The 22587-nt window shown below is 41.7% G+C and overlaps 1 protein-coding gene across 5 annotated transcripts in view; it reads right to left on the bottom strand.

Moving 5' to 3' along the window:
• Window positions 1-22587, bottom strand: part of PIK3R4 (phosphoinositide-3-kinase regulatory subunit 4) — a 1126702-nt gene that overhangs the window by 952323 nt on the left and 151792 nt on the right. For all 5 annotated transcript variants that reach the window (XM_044066738.1, XM_044066737.1, XM_044066739.1 and 2 more), the window contains exon 5: window positions 7727-7861. In XM_044066738.1, the coding sequence (XP_043922673.1) occupies window positions 7727-7861 (135 nt within the window). The remainder of the gene's footprint in view (window positions 1-7726; window positions 7862-22587) is intronic.

Raw genomic sequence — 22587 nt, 5'->3', positions numbered from 1 at the left:
TACCATAACAGATATCCCCAGCTAATTTGAAAAGGGGGGAGTGGACCCAAAAAAGACTATTACAGAGGGGTAGGAGCGAGGGAAAACCTGACTGCAGTTGCATATCTATCGGACATCTACATTTATGGTAGGTACAAAACTGTACTATGTCCTTCAAGAATGCAGCTGCAGTCCTGACATATGGGTTGAATATCATAGCCAAGCTGGGGGTGGTAGGATCTAAGATAAGGATGGTGTAGCTAAAATGCCCTGCAGGACTGCAGAAGCAAAGCCTGCTCGGGATCTGGAATATAATGGCAGGTTGTAATGTTTGGAAAATGTATGCACGGAGCTCCATGTAGCAGCTTCTAGAATGTCCTTTGTAGCCACCCCTCTTAGAAAGGCTGTGGAGGTGGCTGTAGCTCTGGTGGAGTGTGGCCTGATATTGGCTGGTACACCTTTTCCATGGAAAGAGTAGCAGAATCTGATGCAGTTTCCAATCCATTTTGAAATTGTGTGTTTGGAAATTGCCTTTCCTTGTACCCCAGCAGCGTAAGCTACAAATAGTTGGTCAGACTTTCTGTTGGCCTTTGTTCTGTCCAAGTAGTAGTGCAATTGTCTGTGTATGTCCAAAGTGTGCAGAAGCTTTTCTCCTTTATTTTGAGGATTGGGAAAGAAAGTAGGCAGGTGAATTGCTTGATTTAGAGAAACCCTGGATATCACTTTTGGCATGAATGAAGGATTGGTTCTTAAAGAGACTCTGTCCTGATGGAAAATGAGAAATGGAGGTACTGCCATGAGGGCCTGTATCTCCGAGACTCTTCTTGCTGAAGTAATTGCCAACAGGAAAACTGTTTTCCAGGAGAGAAATTGCAATTCTGAAGATGCTGCTGGCTCAAAAGGAGGAAAAGTTAATTTTTCCAAGACGAAGTTGAGGTCCCATGCAGGCACTGGTGGTTTTCTTGGAGGTTTGATATTCTTTATCCCTCTTAGAAACTGTCTTAGCAAAGAATGTGAAAAAACAGGTGGATCACAGTTGTATTTTGCTGAAATTGCTGAAGCATGTATTTTTATGGAAGAATATGAAAGGCCATTGTGAAGCATTTCTGCCAAGTATTCTAGTATCTGTGGGATGCTCATTACTGATGCATCCTGACCCTTGTTGGCATTCCAGATGTTGAATCTCTTCCATTTGGCTGAATAAGTTTTTCTGGTGGAAGGCCTGCGTGCTTCCAGTAAGATCTCTTGAACTTTTTTGGAGAGAGAGATATGGGGAGAAGTCATGGAACCCTCCAAGCTGTCAGTTGCAATGTTTGCAGGTTGGGATGAACAGTCCTGTAATTGTGCTGAGTTATAAGCAGAGGCCATTGAGGCAGGGGCCACGGCTTGGTACGAGTTATGCTCCTTAGTAATGGATACCAGTGCTGTCTTGGCCAGTCTGGAGCTATCAAAATGCCTTTCGGTTGTTCTGCTTTGATCTTCAGCAACACCTTGGTCATTAATGATAGAGGTGGGAATGCATAGATTGTTAGAGAATTCCAGCTGAAGGAGAGAGCATCGATTCTCCAGGCTTGAGGATGGTGTGTCCTTGAGCAGAACTTCTTCAGATGATGACTGAGGTGTGAGGCAAAGAGATCTATGTCCGGCCTTCCCCATGTATGAGTTATTTGTGTAAAAATGTCTGGATGCAACATCCATTCGTGTGGGTCCATAATATTTCTGCTTAGACTGTCCGCCAGAACATTGTCCTTGCCTGGAACAAACTGGGATTGCAACTGTATGTTCAGTTTCAGGGACTTTTCCCAAAGAGTCATTGCTAGTCTGCAGAGGGGGTAAGAATGGGTGCCTCCCTGTTTGTTTATGTACCACATAACAGTGGTATTGCCTGTCTTTATTAGCAGATGACCTTGCTGAAGAAATTTTCTGAAGGCCTCGATTGCATGAATCACTGCCAACATCTCTTTTTGATTGATGTGCAGATGCAATTCCCAGGGTGCCCATTGCCCTTGAATGCATCTGCCCTCCATGTGTGCCCCCCATCCATGATCTGAGGCGTCTGTTGTAATGGTTTGGCTTGCTTGAGGTTTGTTGAAAGACATGCCTTTGTTTAGCTGGCTTGCTTGTGCCCACCACAAAAATTCCTTTTGTAGACATGGAATGAGTGGAATAATTGCTTCTAAGTTGTGGCTGTGTTGAGACCATAAACTTTTTAGGTACCATTGTAGTTTTCTCATGTGTAGTCTTGCCAGGGGAATCAGAAGAATGCAAGATGCCATGAAACCCAGGGCCTGCAGAATTTTCCTTGCAGTCATCTGGGTGTGCTCTGCTAGGCTTTTGAAGTAATCTGGTAATGGTTCTTGTTTTTCTTCTGTGAGGAAAGCCATTTGTGAGTTTGTGTCCAGTTTGGCTCCTAGAAAAATTATTTGTTGGGATGGCAGTAGTCTTGATTTTTGATTGTTGACTGTGTATCCCAAAGCCTGTAGTAAGTGAGTGACATAGTCCAAGTTTCTTATCAAGGCTTGCTTGCTGTCCGCTTGTATAAGGCAGTCGTCCAGGTAAGGGTATATTTGTATCCCCTGAAGTCTGCAATGTGCAATTACTGATGACAGGCATTTCGTGAATACTCTGGGTGCAGTAGATAAGCCAAAAGGCAATGCTGAGAATTGATAGTGCTCTGACCCTGCAAGAAATCTGAGGTATCTTCTGCAGCTGTGTCTGATTGGGACATGCAGGTATGCCTCCTTGAGGTCCAGAGTAACCAGCCAAGACTCCTTACCCAGCATGGGAAGAAGTTGCTGTAACGTCAGCATTTTGAGTTTTGGCACAATGAGAAAAGTGTTTAGAGCGGACAAGTCCAGTATAGGTCTCCATTGCTTTTCTTTTCTTGGAACAAGGAACAGTCTTGAGTAGAATCCCTGGCCTTGTTCCTGAGGAGGAACCTTTTCTATTGCTTTGATTTGTAGCAGCTTTGAAACTTGTATGAGTGCCTCTGCCCTTTGATTTTGTGGCAGGTTTGGCATGCCTTGTCTTGTTGGTAAGGTATGGAAGTGGAACCTGTAACCTTTGTCTATTATGTCCAAAATCCATTTGTCCTTTGTAAAAACGTGCCACTTTTTTGAAAATAATGATAATTTTCCGCCTAAAGGTGCTTCTCTTTGAGCCTTGGTCGGCGGTGTCAAAGTCAAGTCATTGTGATTGTCCCTGTGGAGCAGTAGAAGTCCCTGCGCCACTTCTCTGATTAGTTGGTTGCCATTGGCGGCCCCTGTAGGAGCCTCGGTATTGCCCTCTACCTCGAGCACGCCTGTTTTTTCCCCTTTGGAACTTGTCCGTGTCTGGAAAGGACCAATTCTTCGAAGGCCAATTTCTGCTGAACCTGGAGGAAATCTTTGACTGTTTGTACTGATTTAGCCTTTTCCTCAATTGATTTCAACACACCCTGTGCATTATCACCAAATAGCTTGTGTTTTTCCAGAGGTGCATCTAGAAGCTTTACTTTTAACATGATCTGGCAATGCCTGTTCTTTCAACCAAGCATGTCTACGTATGACGGCCCCTGTCATAGCTGCCCTACATGAAGCTTCCAATGCATCATAACCACACTGAAGAAAATGATTGTTAACCTGCTGGGTATTATGAACCAAATCCTGCAAGGCCTTTCTATCTAAAGGCTCAGGAGAGGCTAACTTTTTCTGCAAATCATCCAGCAAGAAATCCTGATACTGAAACATATGAAAAAGACAGTTAAGTGCCCTCATGGCAAGGGTGGTTGAGGTATAAACTTTTTTACCCCACCTCTGCAGGGACCTAGATTCCCTGTCTGCGGGCAAAGGATTTTTGGCCGTGGAAGTGGCCACTCCTTTGGGCCCCTGAGAAATAGTTTCAAGATCAACAGAGTGGGCCTTAAAGAGATGTTTATGAGTTTCAGGAACCCTGTAATATCTGTCTGGCTTGACAGGAGCAGGAGGGAGAGAATCAGGAGAAGTACTGGAGTCTGAGTACACATCATCCAATACATCTAACACTGGGGGTATAGCTAAAGGCCTGTGCTGGGGTAACTTAAGGAAAGTACGAAGCCTTTTCCTGGAGTCGGAGAAATCCTGGCCCTGCCACTGAAAATGCTCTCTCATGGAGAGGAGAATTTCCCCGTAAGAAATATCCTTAGGAGGAGAGGCAGAGAGAATGCATTCATCAGCATCAGAATCCTCGTAGGCCAGGAAGGATTCTTCCTGGGAATCTGAAAGGCCTGACTCACCAGAGGCTTCATCAGAGGAAAGGGTATCTGCCTGCTCAACCCTAGGCCTTTTGTCTGAAGGCGGCTGGGAACCTCTGTCTGGATGAGCCTGAGAGCCCCTGATTAAAGAAATTAGATCTGCTGCTAAAGTCATGATCTGTTTATCAGAAGTGGGACCCTGTGAAAAAAGATTTAGGAGGGTGAGACTTAGCCTGGCTGGCAGCATTAGCACGTGTGTAGGCCTTGATGGACATAGACACAGGAGGCCTAGCTGCCCCACGTGCTGGAGTAACTTTGTCCACCGGTATGGTGTCAGGCAAATCTTGGGCTTAGGTTTCAGGAGGAAAATCAACAACCGGCACCGGGGTAGCCTCCGGGACCGAAGTGTGCGGTAAAGCGGTGTCGTTGGCCTGGAGCGGTTGAATTACCACCTCCGAAGAGACCGATGCACTCGCGGTAGGCTTTAGCGTGGTGTCGGTGGAAGTCGCGGGCCAAGAATGTCGGTCCCGGTCCTTCCGTTTTTTGGAAATATGTGCTGTCGGAAGTTCCGACAGCATGATATAGGAGTAATTTTCCCAAAAAAAGTCTTCAGCAAATTCTGCCCGGCGCCTAAGTGTGCGCTTATTGAAGCAAGCACAGGCAGCACAGGCCGAGACGTCGTGGTCTGGGCCGAGGAGGGAAGGCAGTAAGAATGGAAGTCCTTATGAGGTATTTGTTTACCACAAGACAAGCAATTATTAACTTTTGCAGTTTTATCTGACATCGGCTGAGGCAAGAAAAGGTTCCCCAATGGGGTACTTAGCTTTTTGATGACTTCGGTATCTGAAAACACAGGAGCTGGCCGACCGGCACTTGCGAACTGCTTCTGCTTCGGGCACCGCGCGGCAAGAAAGACTGGAGAAGATGGCGTCGGCTGTTGCTTTTATACCCCAGCCACTCTGACGTCGGGGAAGAGGCGACATCAGCCGACGCCGGACCCAGACTTTGGAATCCGGCCGACCGAAGGGCTGCCTGAGGCAGGACAACCCATATGCCAGGACTGCAGTTGCATTCTTGAAGGACATCAACTTCACATCAACTGATTATTCTGGTTAGTTTGTGTTCTCAGGGTAGAAAAGTCCCCAGTCTTTGTGTAAGGTAAGGTGAAGACTCCAGAAGAGAGGGCAATAAACTTCTGCTCCTAAAATGTTTCCCATGAGGCTTATGTTACCTGCTAGCTGACAGAGAACCGGTGAAAGCTGAAAGACATGTAATGCAAAAGGCATAGACAGGACAGAGTACTCCATGGCAGAAGGGCAGATGCAGTTTTCAACAGAAGTAACCAAACCCAGGAGCTTCATATCCTTAAAGAAGTCTGCTTCTGTGTGGATGAAACTGAAGGTGGCACTAAGGGACACTGCCTTCTACTTCCTCCACATACCTGCTACAAAATCCAGATGTGCATGCTCTTACACACACGCACGTGCACACACACACATACACACAAATCTGAAATTTCTTGGAAAAGCAAGAGCAATCAGAAAATCCAAGGTAAATCAACAAGTCAGTGCCACTTTATATATGGCAGTATGGCATATTTAGTATCTGACTGGCAGATTGGTCAGATGTACAGTAAATAAAAAGAAACCCCCCTTGGTATCAGAAACAGATCCTAAACTTGTCACTGGAGGGACCAAGATTCAAGATTTCAGACAAAGGAAGTAACATCCTCTTGGCAGAACCTTTGTTGGCTCCAGCAGCTCACTGTCAGCTTGCTCCCAGGTTTTCTCCTTCTTCACTGAGTCTACCTGACCTGCATTATCGTCCTCTGGGCTAACCAGACTCGCGTCCAGTGCCAGTGAGGAGACTAAGGACCCTGGTGCAGTGTCATACTGCTACCGGGAGTGCTTTGTTATTTAACAAACTAACTTCACTTTTCCCACACTTATGTCATCCTAGGATGGTCATACAAGGGGCTGCTCTGGTGTACTGCACCACCTTCATGGTGACTCAGCCAATACACCTGCCTCTTTGTACTATGAGCACCCCCCTGCACGTCCAGCCACCACTAGACATCTAGCACAAGTTGCACATTCTGCTCACCTGGGTCATAAATCAGGGCTTTATTCTGACATGGTGCTAGCATCTCCATAGTAAAACTTGGGGGGGAGGTGGCAGTGAACACACCTTTACCAAATATTAACTGCCAAGAGAGGATTCAGGGAAAAGTCCCTAAAGCGTACCTTTCACTGCACTCCAGTAAGACAAAAATCCAGTAGTCTGCTTCTCAGCAGAAAATAAAAACAGCAGGCAAGAGTATGGAGGCCACCAAAGAGTGAGTGCATTATGAAATGGAGCCAGGCCTGGACTTCCAATCTCCTACCTTACTACCTTAATCCTTTTGACTACAGACTAAATACTCCCCTAACAGACTTGACAGTGAGCTCTCCGTTTCAGTTTTGAAGCCTGTAATTCTGAGTCCCAGAATTATGAAAAGAACAACAAAACTACAGAGCAACTGTAAATGACAATAGCTGTCTTCCTTTAAAGTTTGCTTTTTTTGTGGGGGAGGCAGGCCCACCTACAACCCAAATGAAGGGGGACTGCACTCCCCTACACCTACTAGTTATATATACACTAACTGCTAGATAAGCATACCTCAGAGAAAAGATAATATACTGAAACACATTGACCTCACACTTGATATATGTCCCCATTTTTGCACATTCAGTCTCACTGTTCTTGGACTTGCACATCAGTGTCTCGGAATTTAAAACCGTTATCCTTCACAGAGATAGTCTTTCCTGTACCACCATGACAGCTCTACTTCTGAAAGACAGTAAGGACAGCACAACAGCTGCAGCTTGGAGGTGATGTTGAAATGACGGTACTACTGGATGTCAGAAAGACATTATGTGGCATTCACATCAGAACAACCAAAGAACTGTGACTGTTCTGCTTTATCTGATGACCTCATCAGCACTCTATACACTTGGGAAACTTGCATCTTAAATTTTAATTTAGAACCAGTGGTGGACACTACCATGCAATAAGCACAGGAACATTATAATATTCTGAGCAACTAAAAAATAATGAGAACTTCAGATAAGAGCATATCTTTTAAACCCAATGTAAAGGAGAAACAGCATGGGTTAAGGAGGAAATGTTTCCACAAATACGGGTATTTATGTTTACATAGAAGAATATATGATGAATTAAATCCTTATGTTCTAAAGCTACTTATAGAGTCCTCCTGGATGTCACCAACACTGACAGCGACACCACCGTTTAGCATGTGAAAATGAGTAATAAAAAGGTACAGACAATGCCTACAATCAGACAATAAGGTGAGTGGTGAGATTACAATGAAGAGTAAAGTGCTATTCTGGACAAAAACATCAGTGTTAGAAATAAGTAAATATTTGCTCAATGTGGTCTGACTTGAAATAAGAAAAATGTAACAATCAAATTTTTTTTATATTTTTCTCACTGGCAGTATCTTTTCTAAAAATACAAAAACACATGTAAACACTATACCTGTATCATAATTTTCATTCGGATAGGAAGGTTCATCAATTTCTTCACCATTCTGTTCATTTTCCAGGTTAAGACTATTTAAGTGTACCAGTTCCAAGAATCTAAGAGCAGTTTCTGCCAGAAGTGCTATATTCTCTTTTAACAGGAAAAAATCATAACAAAAACACATTGTTAAGCTACTCAGTGATAATGAGGCATACCATATAAAAATACAACATACTCCAGTACATATTACCATTAGATTTAAAAAAATAATAATTAGAGACTGATTGACCATCTCATTTACAACTCAAGAACACTGTCTGGACTTTCAGTTTTGTTCACATGCACAATACTACCATCTAGCTCAATTTGTAAATGTTAAGAATGAAGGATACAGCAAAAACTTCTGTAAAGATTTTAATCCAAATGTCAGCGTCTTCTCTAACCTAAATTACTTAAACAATGGTTCACCCATTACTGCTATGGACTGTATGACAAGACAGATTCAAAGAGGAAAGGCCAGCTTCTTCCAAGGACTGAAAGGTATAAAGACAGTTCTGCTTGTGATGGGGTGGGTTGAGGGATAAACAGTTTACTAGCCTCAGTGATACTTAGCACAGTCAAAAACTGCGCAAGAAGTCAGACCACCTCTTAACTGACTGTCAGGGCCAGCTTACAATACACTTCTCCAAAAAGGTGGAATACACACTGCTTATCAGAGTATACATGACAAATGGAAGGCTTTCTTATAGCTTCATTCATCTATGAAACTACTGCTAGAAAGCTAACATAAATGTTTCCTACCAAAATGAGAGAGAACAGTCCATCAACTCTCCATTGCCCTGCTGAACAGAGCAAAACTGCACTGTCACGTGTGGCGGAATGGATGACCTCAGGTATAACCACTGTCAGATGTCCCTGATATCACAAGATTTTTTAAACTGAAAGGGCTAAAACTGCAACTCAGAGTAAACTAATGCATTTACTTCTCCCAGAAGTGAAGAGCTGTCAGAATAATGGCCTTGTTTATTGCTCACTACCAGATCTGCATCATCTCTGCAGACAGGATACAGACACATGGTACTCTGTTAATGCATCACATCATGGTCTAGTTTTCTACCCAGCACAGAAGAGAACTAGGAATAGCTTTCACTCCAGACTTTTAAGGCCAGGATCACTACCTGAACCTCCGGCTGGTTTATGTGAAGTCCACACCAACTGTTTTAGAAGGGCCCACTTTCACAACCTTTGAGGAGATCAGATGAGCTCCCCAACCCACTAGCAAAACATTCACTTTAAGGTCCTGCAATAAAAGCTCTGTTACATTAAAAAAGGCCCACATTTAGACAAGTGGGGGGTTGATAAAGACTGTAAGGCCCAGTGACATAGGTGAGGCACCAAAATAATTTGAGTGGCTGCAATGATTTTGCAACCACTGACAGTTCACAGTCCATTACAGCTCCAGCATCCTGTTGTACAAACACTGAAAAGATCATGGCTGCCATAAAACCCTATAGATACAGAAAGGGCTATGCTACAGTCCTCTGTTATGCCCACATCCAGGCTGCCAATTTCCTCTGTAATGACCAACACTGAACGATCTGTAGTAATAAAAGCAACCTACTGACTCAACATCAGAAAGGAAACTGTCAGCTTATGGAGGCTATTCAGGACTGGGAACCACAAAGTACTCAAGAAAGGAACATTAGCAGGGAGTTCCTTGACAGGGTTATAAGAAATCACTCAGTGATGTAAGGCACACAAAGTTCCTTCTCCTGCAAGGCTTCTTCCATGATGGCTAGCACTTTGATAAACATGCTGGGCACAGGGGACAAGTCAAAGGACGCCTGGAAGTGAAAACCACTTTGATGATAAACAGACATTGATATGCCAAAAGGCACCATTTGTGTCCAGCAACATCAACCAGCCATACTGCAGCAAAAGGGGCAAAAACTGGAAAGTCATCATTTGAAATCAGACATGCCAGATGTGCTTGTTAAAGCTGTACAAGTCAAAGATAGGAAGGAAATACCCCCAACTCTGTGAAACAAGGAAAATGTATAAAAAGAACATTGACTTTTTCCCAAAGAAGGAAAAGGCACTACATATACCCTGTGGTGTTCAGTTTGGACCTGTTCTAAAAATTCCGCTGAGTCCATCCAGTGTGTGTGAAGGAGGTCATGATAATTTTAAGATGTGGCCATGTGTGACTATATCTAAAACCCACTGTTCTGCAGCAATGGCTCTCCAAACTAGAGCAAACTTGTTGAAAAAAACAGACGTCTGAAGTACTGTATGATAGTCGAAGCATCAACTTTTATGACAGTGAAGTCATCCTCCTGAAAAACTTAGCTAGTACAGTGGGGAAAAATGTCCTAGCACTTGGGGGGCTTGTTCTTCCTCTTTGAAAACTGGGCTGGCGTAGGATAAGACAAAAGAGCTCGGAAAGAGCCCTAATAAAGGCCATGGCTGTTGTGGGGGGGGGTCAAATAAAACCTTTACAATAATCAGCAATGGTTTCTTGTTATGCAGGTTTTGCAACTAGCTTGACAGACAAAAGCAGTATTGATCATTGAAATTGCCACAGCCAGTGACTACAGTGTCTTGTGTACAGAGAGACATAAAAGTCATAAAACATCAAGATCTGCAGGCAGAAACAAGGGCCATGTGGAAAAAGGATACCCAGGCAGTTCCAATAGTAGCAGGAGCAACGGATCTTATAAAAAATTATCTACAATCTTATTTAGATAGGTTACCAATACATGTAACAATAATGGTTTCCTGTTATGCAGGTTTTCAAATAAATTTTGGGAGGTCACAACAAATGAATATCATCAAAGAATGGAAATCCACTAAGGTCTACCTACCTTCCTTTTTCATGAAGAGAGCCAAAGCTATGCCATTCAAAGTAAGTACTTTCCTAAATCTGTTATCCTGGTCACTGTATCAACACAGTCAAAATTACAGCAAGCTATGTTAAAGCCCACTGCAGAAGTTTTCTGATAAAGTCTATTTCAGAATTACATCAATCCCATAATCAGTGAGGTCAGGCTGTTTCCACAACCTGGTCTACTAGAAAGGACTGGAACATGGACAAGGGACCCAACTCTTAAAATGCACAGAAGAAACTCTTACTTATCCTGTTTAAAAGCTCTAGACCCTGTAACAGGAATTAAGGTAGAAAGATACTGTGGTCTTTGGAGCCTATGGTGGACCAAAGAAATCACACAAAAGTTTGCTCATTGATGTTACTATTATTGTATGCCAGAGCATGAGAGACGTGTAGGACTTGTAGTTGGTGTCAAACCACATTCTCTGTATGTACATTAACACACCAGTGAAGACAAGTCCCACCAGACATCAACCATCCAGTATCTTGGTCATCCACATGGGCCCATCTGGTACAGGAAACCCTGCAAACTTTCCTAATTTCTAACTGGTAAAACAAATGTGAAGTGGAGGGAAGGCCTGAAGAATCCTCAGATCTGGAGTATAACCATCAAAATGTTGCCACAGTACTCAAAAAGAATTGCTCTAAATGACCTGGCCAGGCATGGGCATGTTCCTGATGCAAGAATGCAGGTTGAGTACATGCAGATACCTCAGGATCAATCCAGCAAGCTAGTTGCAAGCAACACCTTTCATACCCTTCTCACTGTTAGTTGGTGATGAGTGCATGACCCTGACTGCCCTTCTAGTAGCACAGAGGCCTTGAGACTCAGGAGGACTGCAAAATCTCTCACTAGATGGAATTTGCAAGAATCAGTTTTGACTGATTTCTGACCTGTGATCCCTTACCTTTTCATATCAATGCAGCTTCAGTACATTATCATGTTGAAGGGGAACCCCCGATGGGCCCTGTATTACAGACCCTCCATATTAATCATCTTCAAACAGCTCACATGAAAAGAAGACAAAAGTAGCATCAATCATTGAAATTGCCATACCCAATGACTACAGTGTCTTGTGTACAGAGAGACACAAAGTCATAAAATATCAGGATCTGTAGGCAGAAATGAGAGCAATGTGGAAGAAAGATACCCAGACAGTTCCAATAGTAGTAGGAGCAACGGATCTTACAAAAGAGAATCTACAATCTTATTTAGATATGTTGCCAATACATGTAACCCTGCAGAAACTGCAGAAAGAGTCATTACTGGGCACATTGCAGGTGCTGCAAAGATCACTTTTGGCCGACATCAAAGATTGAAACAATAGTAATTTCATGATCTTTAATTGTACTTTGACTTAGGAATGGGGTCCATTCCAGTCATAGTATTAGAAACCCAAAAGATTTGGAGAAATAAAAAAAGAGAGGAACTCATATGCATTTCATGATTCTCTCTTCGCTGCCAGTAAGCAATTGGTCAAGTGCCACATGAAGATGTTTAGGAGCCTTACACAGGAAATCAGTATAAACGTTCACTTGAAGCTGGACAGCAAGAGAAGGAACAGGAAACTGTTGAAACTCGGATGCAGTCAATGTTGAGGAGTGATAGGCCACTGAGTTCCCATATGACAGAGCAATGGACGCACAGGATGAAACTGAAGAGAATGTGTCACAGGAAAATGTTATAGAACTTGCTATAACACAGGAAAAGGGAAAGCAAAAAATGCGCTCTCAGTTTACAATAAAATGAGCTAAGAGAAGAGTTGCTTGATTTAATAAAGATAGACATACTAAAATTAATGAAAAAATAGACTGCAGAAGGTCAATAAAACCCAAAAAGTCAGAAGTTTGATAAAACAAATGAATACAGTAATTAGGATTGTCCATAGAGATCCATGTAATATAACAGAAGTACACAGGATATATTACCGTGCAGCTAAATTAATAACTGATAAAGTTCTACCACAAAAACACAGGTTAGTAAGGGAAAGGAAGGGGAGAAATCGAACACCATCCTGGAAGTATTGAATAGCGAAACCTATAAAGCAATTAGGATGAGATGTGTCGCTGTTAGAAGAATATAGAACAGGGAACAGAGCAACAAAAATACTAAGAAAGACAGACGAAACAAAAGCAATGCGCAGTATTAGAACAGATCAGGATCAATCATGTGCTATCGCAAATAAACTAAAAATCTCAGCACAAGCTTAACTTAGAAGCTACGTAGATAAATATAAAGGAAAAGTACAAAATAAGAAATTTATTGATGACCCAAAAAATTTTTACAGAGAATTGGGAAACAAGGTAAAAGGAATTGAAAGACCACCAAAAAAAGAAGAAATAGATGCATTTTGGAGACGTATTTATGAAGATCCTGTGGAACATAAAGACGCTAAATGAACAGAAGAAATAAAAGAAAGAATAAAAAGTTTAAAGGTACAGGATATGAAATGGGATGAAGTAACAGCCAGAGAGATTGAAACAAAGTTATTATACCATGACCCCCCCAAAACGTGCACGCTGATTGGCCAGCGTGCACATTGTAAATCGAGTTATACTAATGGAAGAAGGTCCGGTCGCCCGGACTTTTTTCCATTAGTATAACTCTACTTTTAAAACACTGTCTTGCTATGTTAAATGGGTTTAACATAGCGAGACAGCTTTAAAATAAGCAACGGAGATCTCCGTTGCTTATTTTAAAGCTGTCTCGCTATGCTAAACCCATTTAACATAGCGAGACAGGTTTTAAATAAAAAGCAACGGAGAAAGCAAGATCTCCGTTGCTTTTTTTACTGTTTCGCTATGTTAAATTGGTTTAACATAGCGAGACAGTTTTAAAATAAGCAACGGACATCTCCGTTGCTTATTTTAAAACTGTCTCGCTATGTTAAACCCATTTAACATAGCGAAAACAGTAAAAAAAAAAGCAACAGAGATCTTGCTTACTCCGTTGCTTTTGCCCACAGCTCTGATGTACTGCGCAGGCGCGCAGTACAAGAGAACTGCCGCGGATGCCAGACATCTGCGGAAGGGCAGTAAACAGGCATTATACTATGCCATTATTTAAGAAAAGTAATAGTTTCTTTTCTTAAATAATGTCATGGTATAATAGCAATAACCCACTTCTGGGTGTGGGTAATGCTGTATTTACCCACGGTTGGCTTTGTTTGGTCCCGAGGGCGAAACCACGCCAACCGTGGGTAAATCCAGCATTACCCACATCCAGGCGTGGGTTATTGCTATAAGAAAAGCCTCTAATTGGGAAACTCCAGGCCAAGATCCAGTACCTAACTTCTGGTTAAAAGTATTAACCTCTTTGCACAAAAGTTTTAGCTATGAGTAAGAACTATTTATATGACCACCCTAAACAGACACCAACCTGGCTAACAACAGGAAAAACAATGTTCCTACTTAAGAGTGAACCTGCAAGCTACCCTAAAAACTATAGACCAATAACTTGCCTTCCGAAGATATATAAACTATACACTGGAACTGATGGTAACCGCGGTGGTGGTGCTGCGGTAGCGTTGTCGCCTCACAGTAAGACGCTGTCCAGTTCAATTCTCAGCTAGAGCGTCTTCTGCGTGGAGACATGCGTGAATGGGCGTACCTTAGTTGAAGGTTGTGCGTCAGGCCTGGCAAGCCGGTACGTAAAATTCAACTGCCAATCATTAGCGGACCGGAGTTCCGCTGTGGCGACCCCTAACCAGGAAAAGCCGAAAGACACTGGAACTGATAGTGACAGAGTTTATAATCATTTAAAAGAAAACTCAATTATGGCAGTAGAACAAAAGTGCAATAAAAGAAAATCAAAAGGAACAAACGATCATTTGTTGTTAAATAAAGTCATAGTGAAGAACTGCAAAAAGGGGAAGAATCTAAATATGGCATGGATTGACCAGAAAAAAGCATCTGATAGCATCCCACATTCATGGATAAGAGAATGCTTAAAAATGTATAAGATACACCCTACACTGATCAACTATATTACAGTGACCATGAAACAGTGGCAGACCACTTTGCAATTAAGCCATGATAAAGGACAAATTATTATTCCAGGGATAAAAATTCAAAGGGGGATATTCCAGGGTGACTCTGTCACCACTGTTATTCTGTTTTGCCCTTAACACATTAAGCTGACTGCTTAACAGCTTAGGCCATGGCTATAATTTGGCTCCTTGAAAACAACAAAGTGTAAAGACTCATCATCTCTGTCGATGATTTAAAACTGTATAGCTCATCAGATGAGGAACTGAAAGCACAACTGCATTTAAGATAATATAAGAATGTCATTTTGTCTTGGTAAATGTGCAAAAACAACCTTTAAAGCAGGAAAACTGCAATACCAAGAAAACATCAGTTTGGGACAAGAATGTGATATAAAAGAACTTGAGCAAGAGGGACTGTATAAATATTTGGAAACTGATGAAGAATCAACAATAAAACAAGAAAAATGTGAACAAAACTTAGTAAGGAATACTTAAGACTTAAATTAATCCTGAAAACAGCATTGACATCTAGGAAAAAAATTCAAGCTATAAACCAAATTTGCTCTTCCTGTCCTAACTTACAGTTTTGGAGTGAATGACTGCCCCCAAAATGTGTTGAATAGATTAGACAGAAAAACAAGAAGGATGCTTCATGCTCACCAAATGATTTATAAAAACAGTGGATACCAAGATTATATATTCCCCATTTAGAAGGCGGGATGGGCCTCCGAGAAATTGATAACATGAATAGATCTGCAATCGTAGGACTGCACACATATCTACTGACCTCACAAGACCCAAATGTAGTGAAAGTGTTGAAACATTTTTCTGCTTAGTCTAGCAGAAGCACATCAGTGTCAAGCAGGAATGAAAATCAAACCAGAAGTAGATAAAAACCAGGCAGCAACTGAATGTGCCAAAAAACAAAAGAAGGAATACAAGGTGAAGGACCAGATGAAAAGGCAAGAAATGTAGAAAATGCATAAATATTGTTGCAAGTATAGAAAACTTCTAGAAGAACCCCTTGTTGATAAGGAACAAATGCAGGAATGGTTAAGGAGAGGTGAATTCAAACCAAGAGATGAAAGGTTAATATTGGCAGCCCAAGATAGTGAGCTAAGTACACATTGGTTTACAAAGTCCACTGAATATGTGAGACAGACAAATGTAGGTTTTGTAAAATAGAATTGGAAACAGTTGCACAACTCATTGCTGGTTGTCACATACCAATGGCAGAAGGACTGTATACTGAAAGGCATAATAATGTGGCAAGACTGTTGCACTGGGGATTGTGCAAACATTATGGTACTGAAGTAGCTGAAAAACACTCAAAGTATGAGACACCAAAGCATCACAGAAAATAATGAAGTCTACATCACATGGGATCACCCAACAGTTCAAAAGACAGATGCTAGAAAAACGGATATAGTGGTCCATGAAAAGAAGGCAAAAGTAGCACTGATCATTGAAATTGTCACATCCAGTAACTACAGTGTCTTCGGTACAGAGAGACAGAAAGTCATAAAATATCAGGATTTGCAGGCAAAAATGAGAGCAATGTGGAAGAAAGATACCCAGGCAGTTCCAATAGTAGTAGGAGCAACGGGTCTTATAAAAAAGAATCTACAATTGTATTTAGATATGTTACCAATACATGTAACCCCATACGAATTCCAGAAGGAGACATTACTGGCCACATTGCAGGTGCTGCGAAGAGCACTTCTGTCTGACATAAAAGATTGAAACAATACTAATTTCATAAACTTTAATTGTACTTGGACTTGTGAATGGGGTCCATTCCCATCATGGCATTAGAAACCCAAAAGACATGGAGAAATTAAAAAACACAAAAACTCATATGCATTTCATGATTCTCTCTTCACTGCCTGCAGATGGTCAAGTAGAAGACTAGAACTTGTGGCAATGTTTCATGCTGTGCTCCTTTTCCTAGTCAACAAATGCAGTGCTGATGTCATCCTTAGTAGTGCCCTGATTAATGGAAGAATAAGTGGAATATTTTTATATTTTAGGCACCAAGAAAGTACAATTGTGTAAGAACGTACCATAACAGCAGATGTCCTACATTCCACTGTTGCAGTTTTACTTACAAAAGGGATCTTGTGCAGAGGATAGCTATGTCCAGCCAGCATACCAAAGCCATGAGCTCACCCAAGCTCTGTATGTCAAACATATGGCCCAAATCAAAGGCATAAGCAACATAAGTGTAAATGAGCTCCAAATCCTGAGAAATAAACTGCTAGAGGAGAACCACAGCAACTCATGAGGAAGAAAAAAGATACTACATATGCATCCAGGAAAAGGAGAAAGAAAGGACCTTAGGTCAGAGGTCAAATAAACAAACTGAGCAGTGGGAAGGAAGGAAGACTGGGATACTGCAACAGCAGAAAGTATGGCATCTACTGTTATGGTACGTTCTTACACACCTGTACTATAGCCTTCCTTATCACTGCTCCAGTATTCCTTACAAAAGGGGGAGTACTAAAGCTACTGGAGAAGGTGGAAGGAGAAGGAAGCAACAGAAGAACCCTCCAAAATAACAGAGGATGAGCCTGGCAAATGCAGCTCTGGCATTAGAACATCCAGATTGCAGTGTTTACTAAAAGTATACACAGAAGACCAAGTAGTAGCTACCAAAAAGGATCCAGCATCAAGACCCCTGAAAAAAAAAGCTGCAAAAGAGGCCACTGCCCTGGCAGAATAAGCATGAACAGAATTAGGAAACTGCTTTCCAAGAAAAGAATAATAAAAAGAAATGGCCTTAGAAATCCAAGAAAAGATGGTTTGGTTGGAAACAGCTAGACCCAATTACTTGTAATGAAAAATAAGTTGCTCAGATTTCTTAATAATATTTAGTCTTACCTAAATAATATCTGAACTGTCAAAGCAAATCCAAATAATGTAGAACCCGCTCACTGCTATCTTGGGGGAGGGGAAAAGCAAAGGAAGATGAACAGTCCACATTAAGCATAAAAGAAGGATTTGTGCTAAGAGACAAACTATCTCTGTGAAAAACTAGAAAAGGGGGGACTGACATAAGGGCCTGAAGCTCAGAGTCACTAACAAGACAATCTTACAGGTATACAATTTCAAAGTTGAAGTTTCTGGTTCAAGAGGTGGCCTGAGTTAACTTTTCAAAGACAAAATTAAGGGCTTAAGGAGGAGGAATTAGGTTTCTTGGAGGCCTAATGTTAAGGAAGCCTTTCAGAAACTGTTAAACCTCAAATCTAGAGGAAAATGGTAAATCCAAAGGCAGACAAGCAGAAATGGATGACAAATGAGCTTTAACACAGGAGTATGCCAGACCAGAATTGAGCAACTCACACAAATAAGAAAGAACAGTTGGAATAACCAATAAAAGAGGACTCTGTTCATGTTTGTGACACCAAACAGAAAATCTCTTCCACTTAAAAACTTAAGATGTTCTAGTAGTGGGTTTTCTGGCCTGCTACAAAACTTGAAGCATGACCTCAGAAAAATAGGTGTCAAAAAGGAATAAAAATCCTATCATTCAGGGAGTGAAACGTAGGGTGAGAAGAGGAGGGTGAATAAGACAGCCCTTCTGTGTGACAGCATCCATCTTTTGAGGTAACTTGTGATGATTGCCCCTAGCCAGGCAAAACAGAACAGGAAACCAATACCGTCTGGGCCAGAAGGGAGCCAGCAACAAGATTCTGGGCCTGTCCCACATGATCTTGGGTAGACTCATGGCAACAAAGGAAGAGGGGAATAAGCATATAGGAACATCCCTTTCCAAGAAAAAGACATAGTTTCCACTTTCCAAGCCAGAGGACTTGACACTCAGATTCAGTTGTTGTCTTTTCAGAGGTGAGGCAAAAAGATCTACTTGAGGAGTACCCCACCAATGGGCAATGTCCATAAACCTCCATGTGAAGCATCCATTTGTGAGGATCTCTCCTGGACCTGCTCAGGTTATCTGCCACCAGACTGTGCTCTGAGGAAATATAAACCACCTGAAGAGTTAAGTGATAGCAAATAGCAAAAGTGTAAACTATGAGGGTCAGACAGCAAAGATGGTAAGACGTTGTGACCCCTCCCCCCTGCTTGCTTATGTACCACATGACAGTGGTGCTGCCTCCAAACATCCTAGGGGGGCCTGGTACCTAGAGGGAATGCAAAGCCTGAAAAGGTAAAATCAGAGCTCTCATTTCACTGATGTTGATATGGTCTTTCACCTGTTGAGAAGACTAGACCCCCCCCCCCAGATCCTGATGTTGGACAAAGCCACCCAAACCAGGTCTGAAGAATCTTGTAAACAGCTCCTGAGTACAGGTAGGAACCTGAAGAGGAAGGCCTGGATTCAGAGTAATCTGGTGAATCCACCAAAGAAACTCCTGTCTGAGGCAAGGTAAGAGAGGTATGGGAAAGTCCAGAGGATAACAATGCTACAACTAAACTGTCTTGCGATACCACTATTCCACATGTGGAGTCTGGCCAAAGAAACCATAGGAATGGTGGAAACCATGAAACCCAGGATTCACAAAAACTCTTTTTGCACACACCTGTAAAGGAAGTTGAAGAAACTGGAAGAATCCTGTCAAGGAGAGGATTTTGGGAGGAGAACGAAAAGCCATCACACATATGGTTTTGAATTCTACATGCCAGGAAAATTTGGTCCTGTGAAGGGTTTCAGAACATACTTTTTGAGACTGAGAGTGAAACTCACAATGTGAAGGAGCATGGAAAATTCAAATCCTGCAGAAGGAGCTTATGAGAGAGGGCTTGAATAAGAAGATTGTTCAGATAGGGAGAAAAAAATCATCATGGGAGTCTGCAAAAGGCTATTACCTAGGCAAGGCATTTTGTAAAAACCCTCTGTGCTGTAGAAACACCATCAACTTATAGACCAAATTAAAAATATTGCTTGGACTGGCAGCAAAGAAGTTCTCAGGATTTACCTCTCATATGTCACGTACCTTATGCCTTGGATGTAGGACATAAGTCTGACTTTCAGTGCTTAGAAGAGCTAAAGGATTTGGTATGCTAGCCAGATGTACAGCTGTCCTCAGCAGGATATTTATGAACTTATTAACCTAAGGAAAACGTACTGGGTTAGCTGCCACTGTGGGCCATTTTAAGCCAGGCCAGTTTTCCTTTTTATACTAAAATTAACCTATCCTATTTGGTTACAGATTGACCTTAGCAATCCAATGGTCAATAATTATACATTACCCCAAATTATAATAACTGGGATTACCACAGCTAATTTGAAGGGACTTATGCATGACAAAGCATTTAGGAGCTCCCATTGTCCATTAGCAGTACACCGTGCAGTCCTAGGGTACATTTTCTGTTTCCATAAATCCTAATTGTGCTTGAATATGGACAGGGATGAACTTTGTTTTATGTGGATGTGGTGTCTGTTCCAGAGCAGCGGCATCCTCTGTGAGATATGATGCCATCTGACTTGCTGATGTGTAGTAATTCAATCTGTAATGAATTGAAGGATGCCTTATGTGCCAGACACAAGTCACCTATTATCTGTCTGCAGTATGCAAAGTATAGTGACAAGGATTTCAGTTGGTCCATGTAGGACATGTTTTTTAGGCCTTGTATCCTTTTAGTAAGGTATCTCTGTGGATGCTCCAGTTGTTGCATGTATCTGGACAGATACATGCCAAAGGGGGCATTATACTCAATGACTGGCTCTTTGTTTATAAGTTGTGCAATATAGAAGGGCTTACAACAATGGACATATGATGGTCAAAATTAGGACACGGTCCACATAAGTTTCCAAATCAAAAACAACTAGGTCAACTCTTAGGGGTCGATTGTCAATGTGGTAGATCCCTGGGGTATATGACTTCCTATAATAATAATGCATTTTTTTGGTATTTAATTTTAGTCCATGACTTTGACACTAGTTATTTATTTGGGCCAAACCATCCTGCAGGACAGCTAAGTCATTTGGGGATTAAATGACTGCTCCTAACTTGCAGTCATCTGCAATCTTAGTCAGCCAGAGCCATTTGATATTGTCTTTTCCTTACGAAAAGTAGATACCAAACAGGACAGGGCCAGGCACAGAACTCTATGTGGGATGAACTGTTGACTGGTCTCTTTGTGAAGTTAACTTCCCATTTTGATTTCCTGCATCTTATCTGTAAGCCAGCTAACAATACAGTGAGTGCCATAGTGGTTTATTCCCAGTTTACTTAGCTTTTCAGCTATGCCTGTGTGAGGAATTGTATCAAAAGCTTTGATCAGGTTAAGGTATGTGGCATCTACCATTTTGACTTCATCCATTGCTTTGGTGACCTTTTCAAAAAGTCCATCGGGTTCAGTAAGCATGACCTACCCTTGACGAATCCAAATGGAAATGAGTCTAGTCTTTGGAGGTTCCCCCATGTCCTGACTAATTAGTTCTATGATAAATCTTTCCATGACTTTGCATATGAGGCTGGTCAGACATATTGCCTGTGTCTGTGGAAGGTCCCCCCTTATGCGGGGGAATGAGTGTAGCTGTTATCCATTCACTTGGTACAAAACCTATATGGAGGCTGAGACTGAACAGTGCTGTTAAGGATGTGGCTAAATTGTGCTTCATGCTATTTAAGATGCATCCAGGAATACCAGGATCCACTGATGTAATACTTTTAGCTTTTGATAGCAATTTTAGGACTTGGTCTTGTGTGATAGCTGGAGGCGAGCCAGTTTCAGGTATATCTTGAGGGACAGATGCGAGAGGAGAGACGGGTAAAATTAGTGCCAATTTTATCGTCTAGTATGTTCATTGTATCTTCAGCCTCTGTGTAATCAGCTCAGCACATTGCTGCATTGTGCTTTTAAGATTACAGACATAACTGAAAAAGGCCTTGTGATTGTCTTGGGTAGTTCTTTTAGCCTCAAACTTAGCTCTGGTGGATTTTATTAAGGTCCTGAGCTGTTTATTTCACTGACAAGGGCTCTAACATTCTGAGAATTACTCTTTCTTACTTTTGGTTAAAATTAGTTTCCTTTTATTGTAAAGCTTGTTGATATATGATAGTTCTATCACATTGATTTGTTTTTGGGGTTTGCTCTGAGCTTGCTCCTACAAGGTACAGATGCATCTATACGGCTGTTTACATGCTGGTCTTATATGGCAGACTATGTTTCCAGTTATTTGGTGGAGTTAACTGGGTTTGCTGGGGATCTGCATCTTGCCAATGTAAAACTTCAGAGTAGACTTCAAGGCTGGTCTAACAGGACAATGCACCTGAGCTTCTCCACATTCAAAACACCACAGGCAAAATCCCATACCACTTCCATGCAAGCTATAGGTCTCTTCTGTAACCGAAGAAACCCATAACATGTATTCAAGCTTATTGGAAATACTAACCATCCAATCTAATACCATATTCATGGGCAACTTTAATTACCCCACTATTTACTAGTATCACACACAACATCAAACGTGGACTGAATACAGAGACAGACCCTGTAGGTGATCAGGGTAGGATAGGTTATGCATTCCCTGAATTCTCTTGATGAGAAACCTTTGTGGACATTCCAACTGTTGCAAGTATCTAATTACATACATGCTGAAGGGGGCACTGTATTCAATGAAAGATCTGATAAGGGCTGAGTATAGTGATACTGTAACTTCCCTGGCCCTAGATGCCATACTCTTACCTATATGCTTGGTGACATAGAAGGATTTTCTTACTGCCTTCTCTACATGCTGGTCAAAGGCTACATTGCAGTCTATATGATATTAAATCCCTTACTACTGGCTAAACTCTTAGGGGTGTTTTATCAATGGAGTAATTAACTAAGGTTGACAATTTCCTAAAGGGCAATGTAATGCCTTTTTTGGAATTGAGTTTTAGGCCATGGCTGTGGAACCATAATTTTGCTGTGTTGTACCCTCCTGCGAGATGCTGGTGTCTTGCACGCATCTATAATAGCTCCCAATGTACAGTCATCTGCAAACCTATTGAGCCAGAGGCCTTGAAAATTAGCCTTGACTTCTGAGAAGT

Source organism: Protopterus annectens, chromosome 3.part1, assembly GCF_019279795.1.
Source record: "Protopterus annectens isolate FY-2018-M chromosome 3.part1, PAN1.0, whole genome shotgun sequence".
In the NCBI taxonomy this organism is placed as follows: domain Eukaryota; kingdom Metazoa; phylum Chordata; order Ceratodontiformes; family Protopteridae; genus Protopterus; species Protopterus annectens.
The sequence above is the reverse complement of the archived record's forward strand: the minus strand, read 5'-3'. Positions and strand labels throughout refer to the sequence as shown.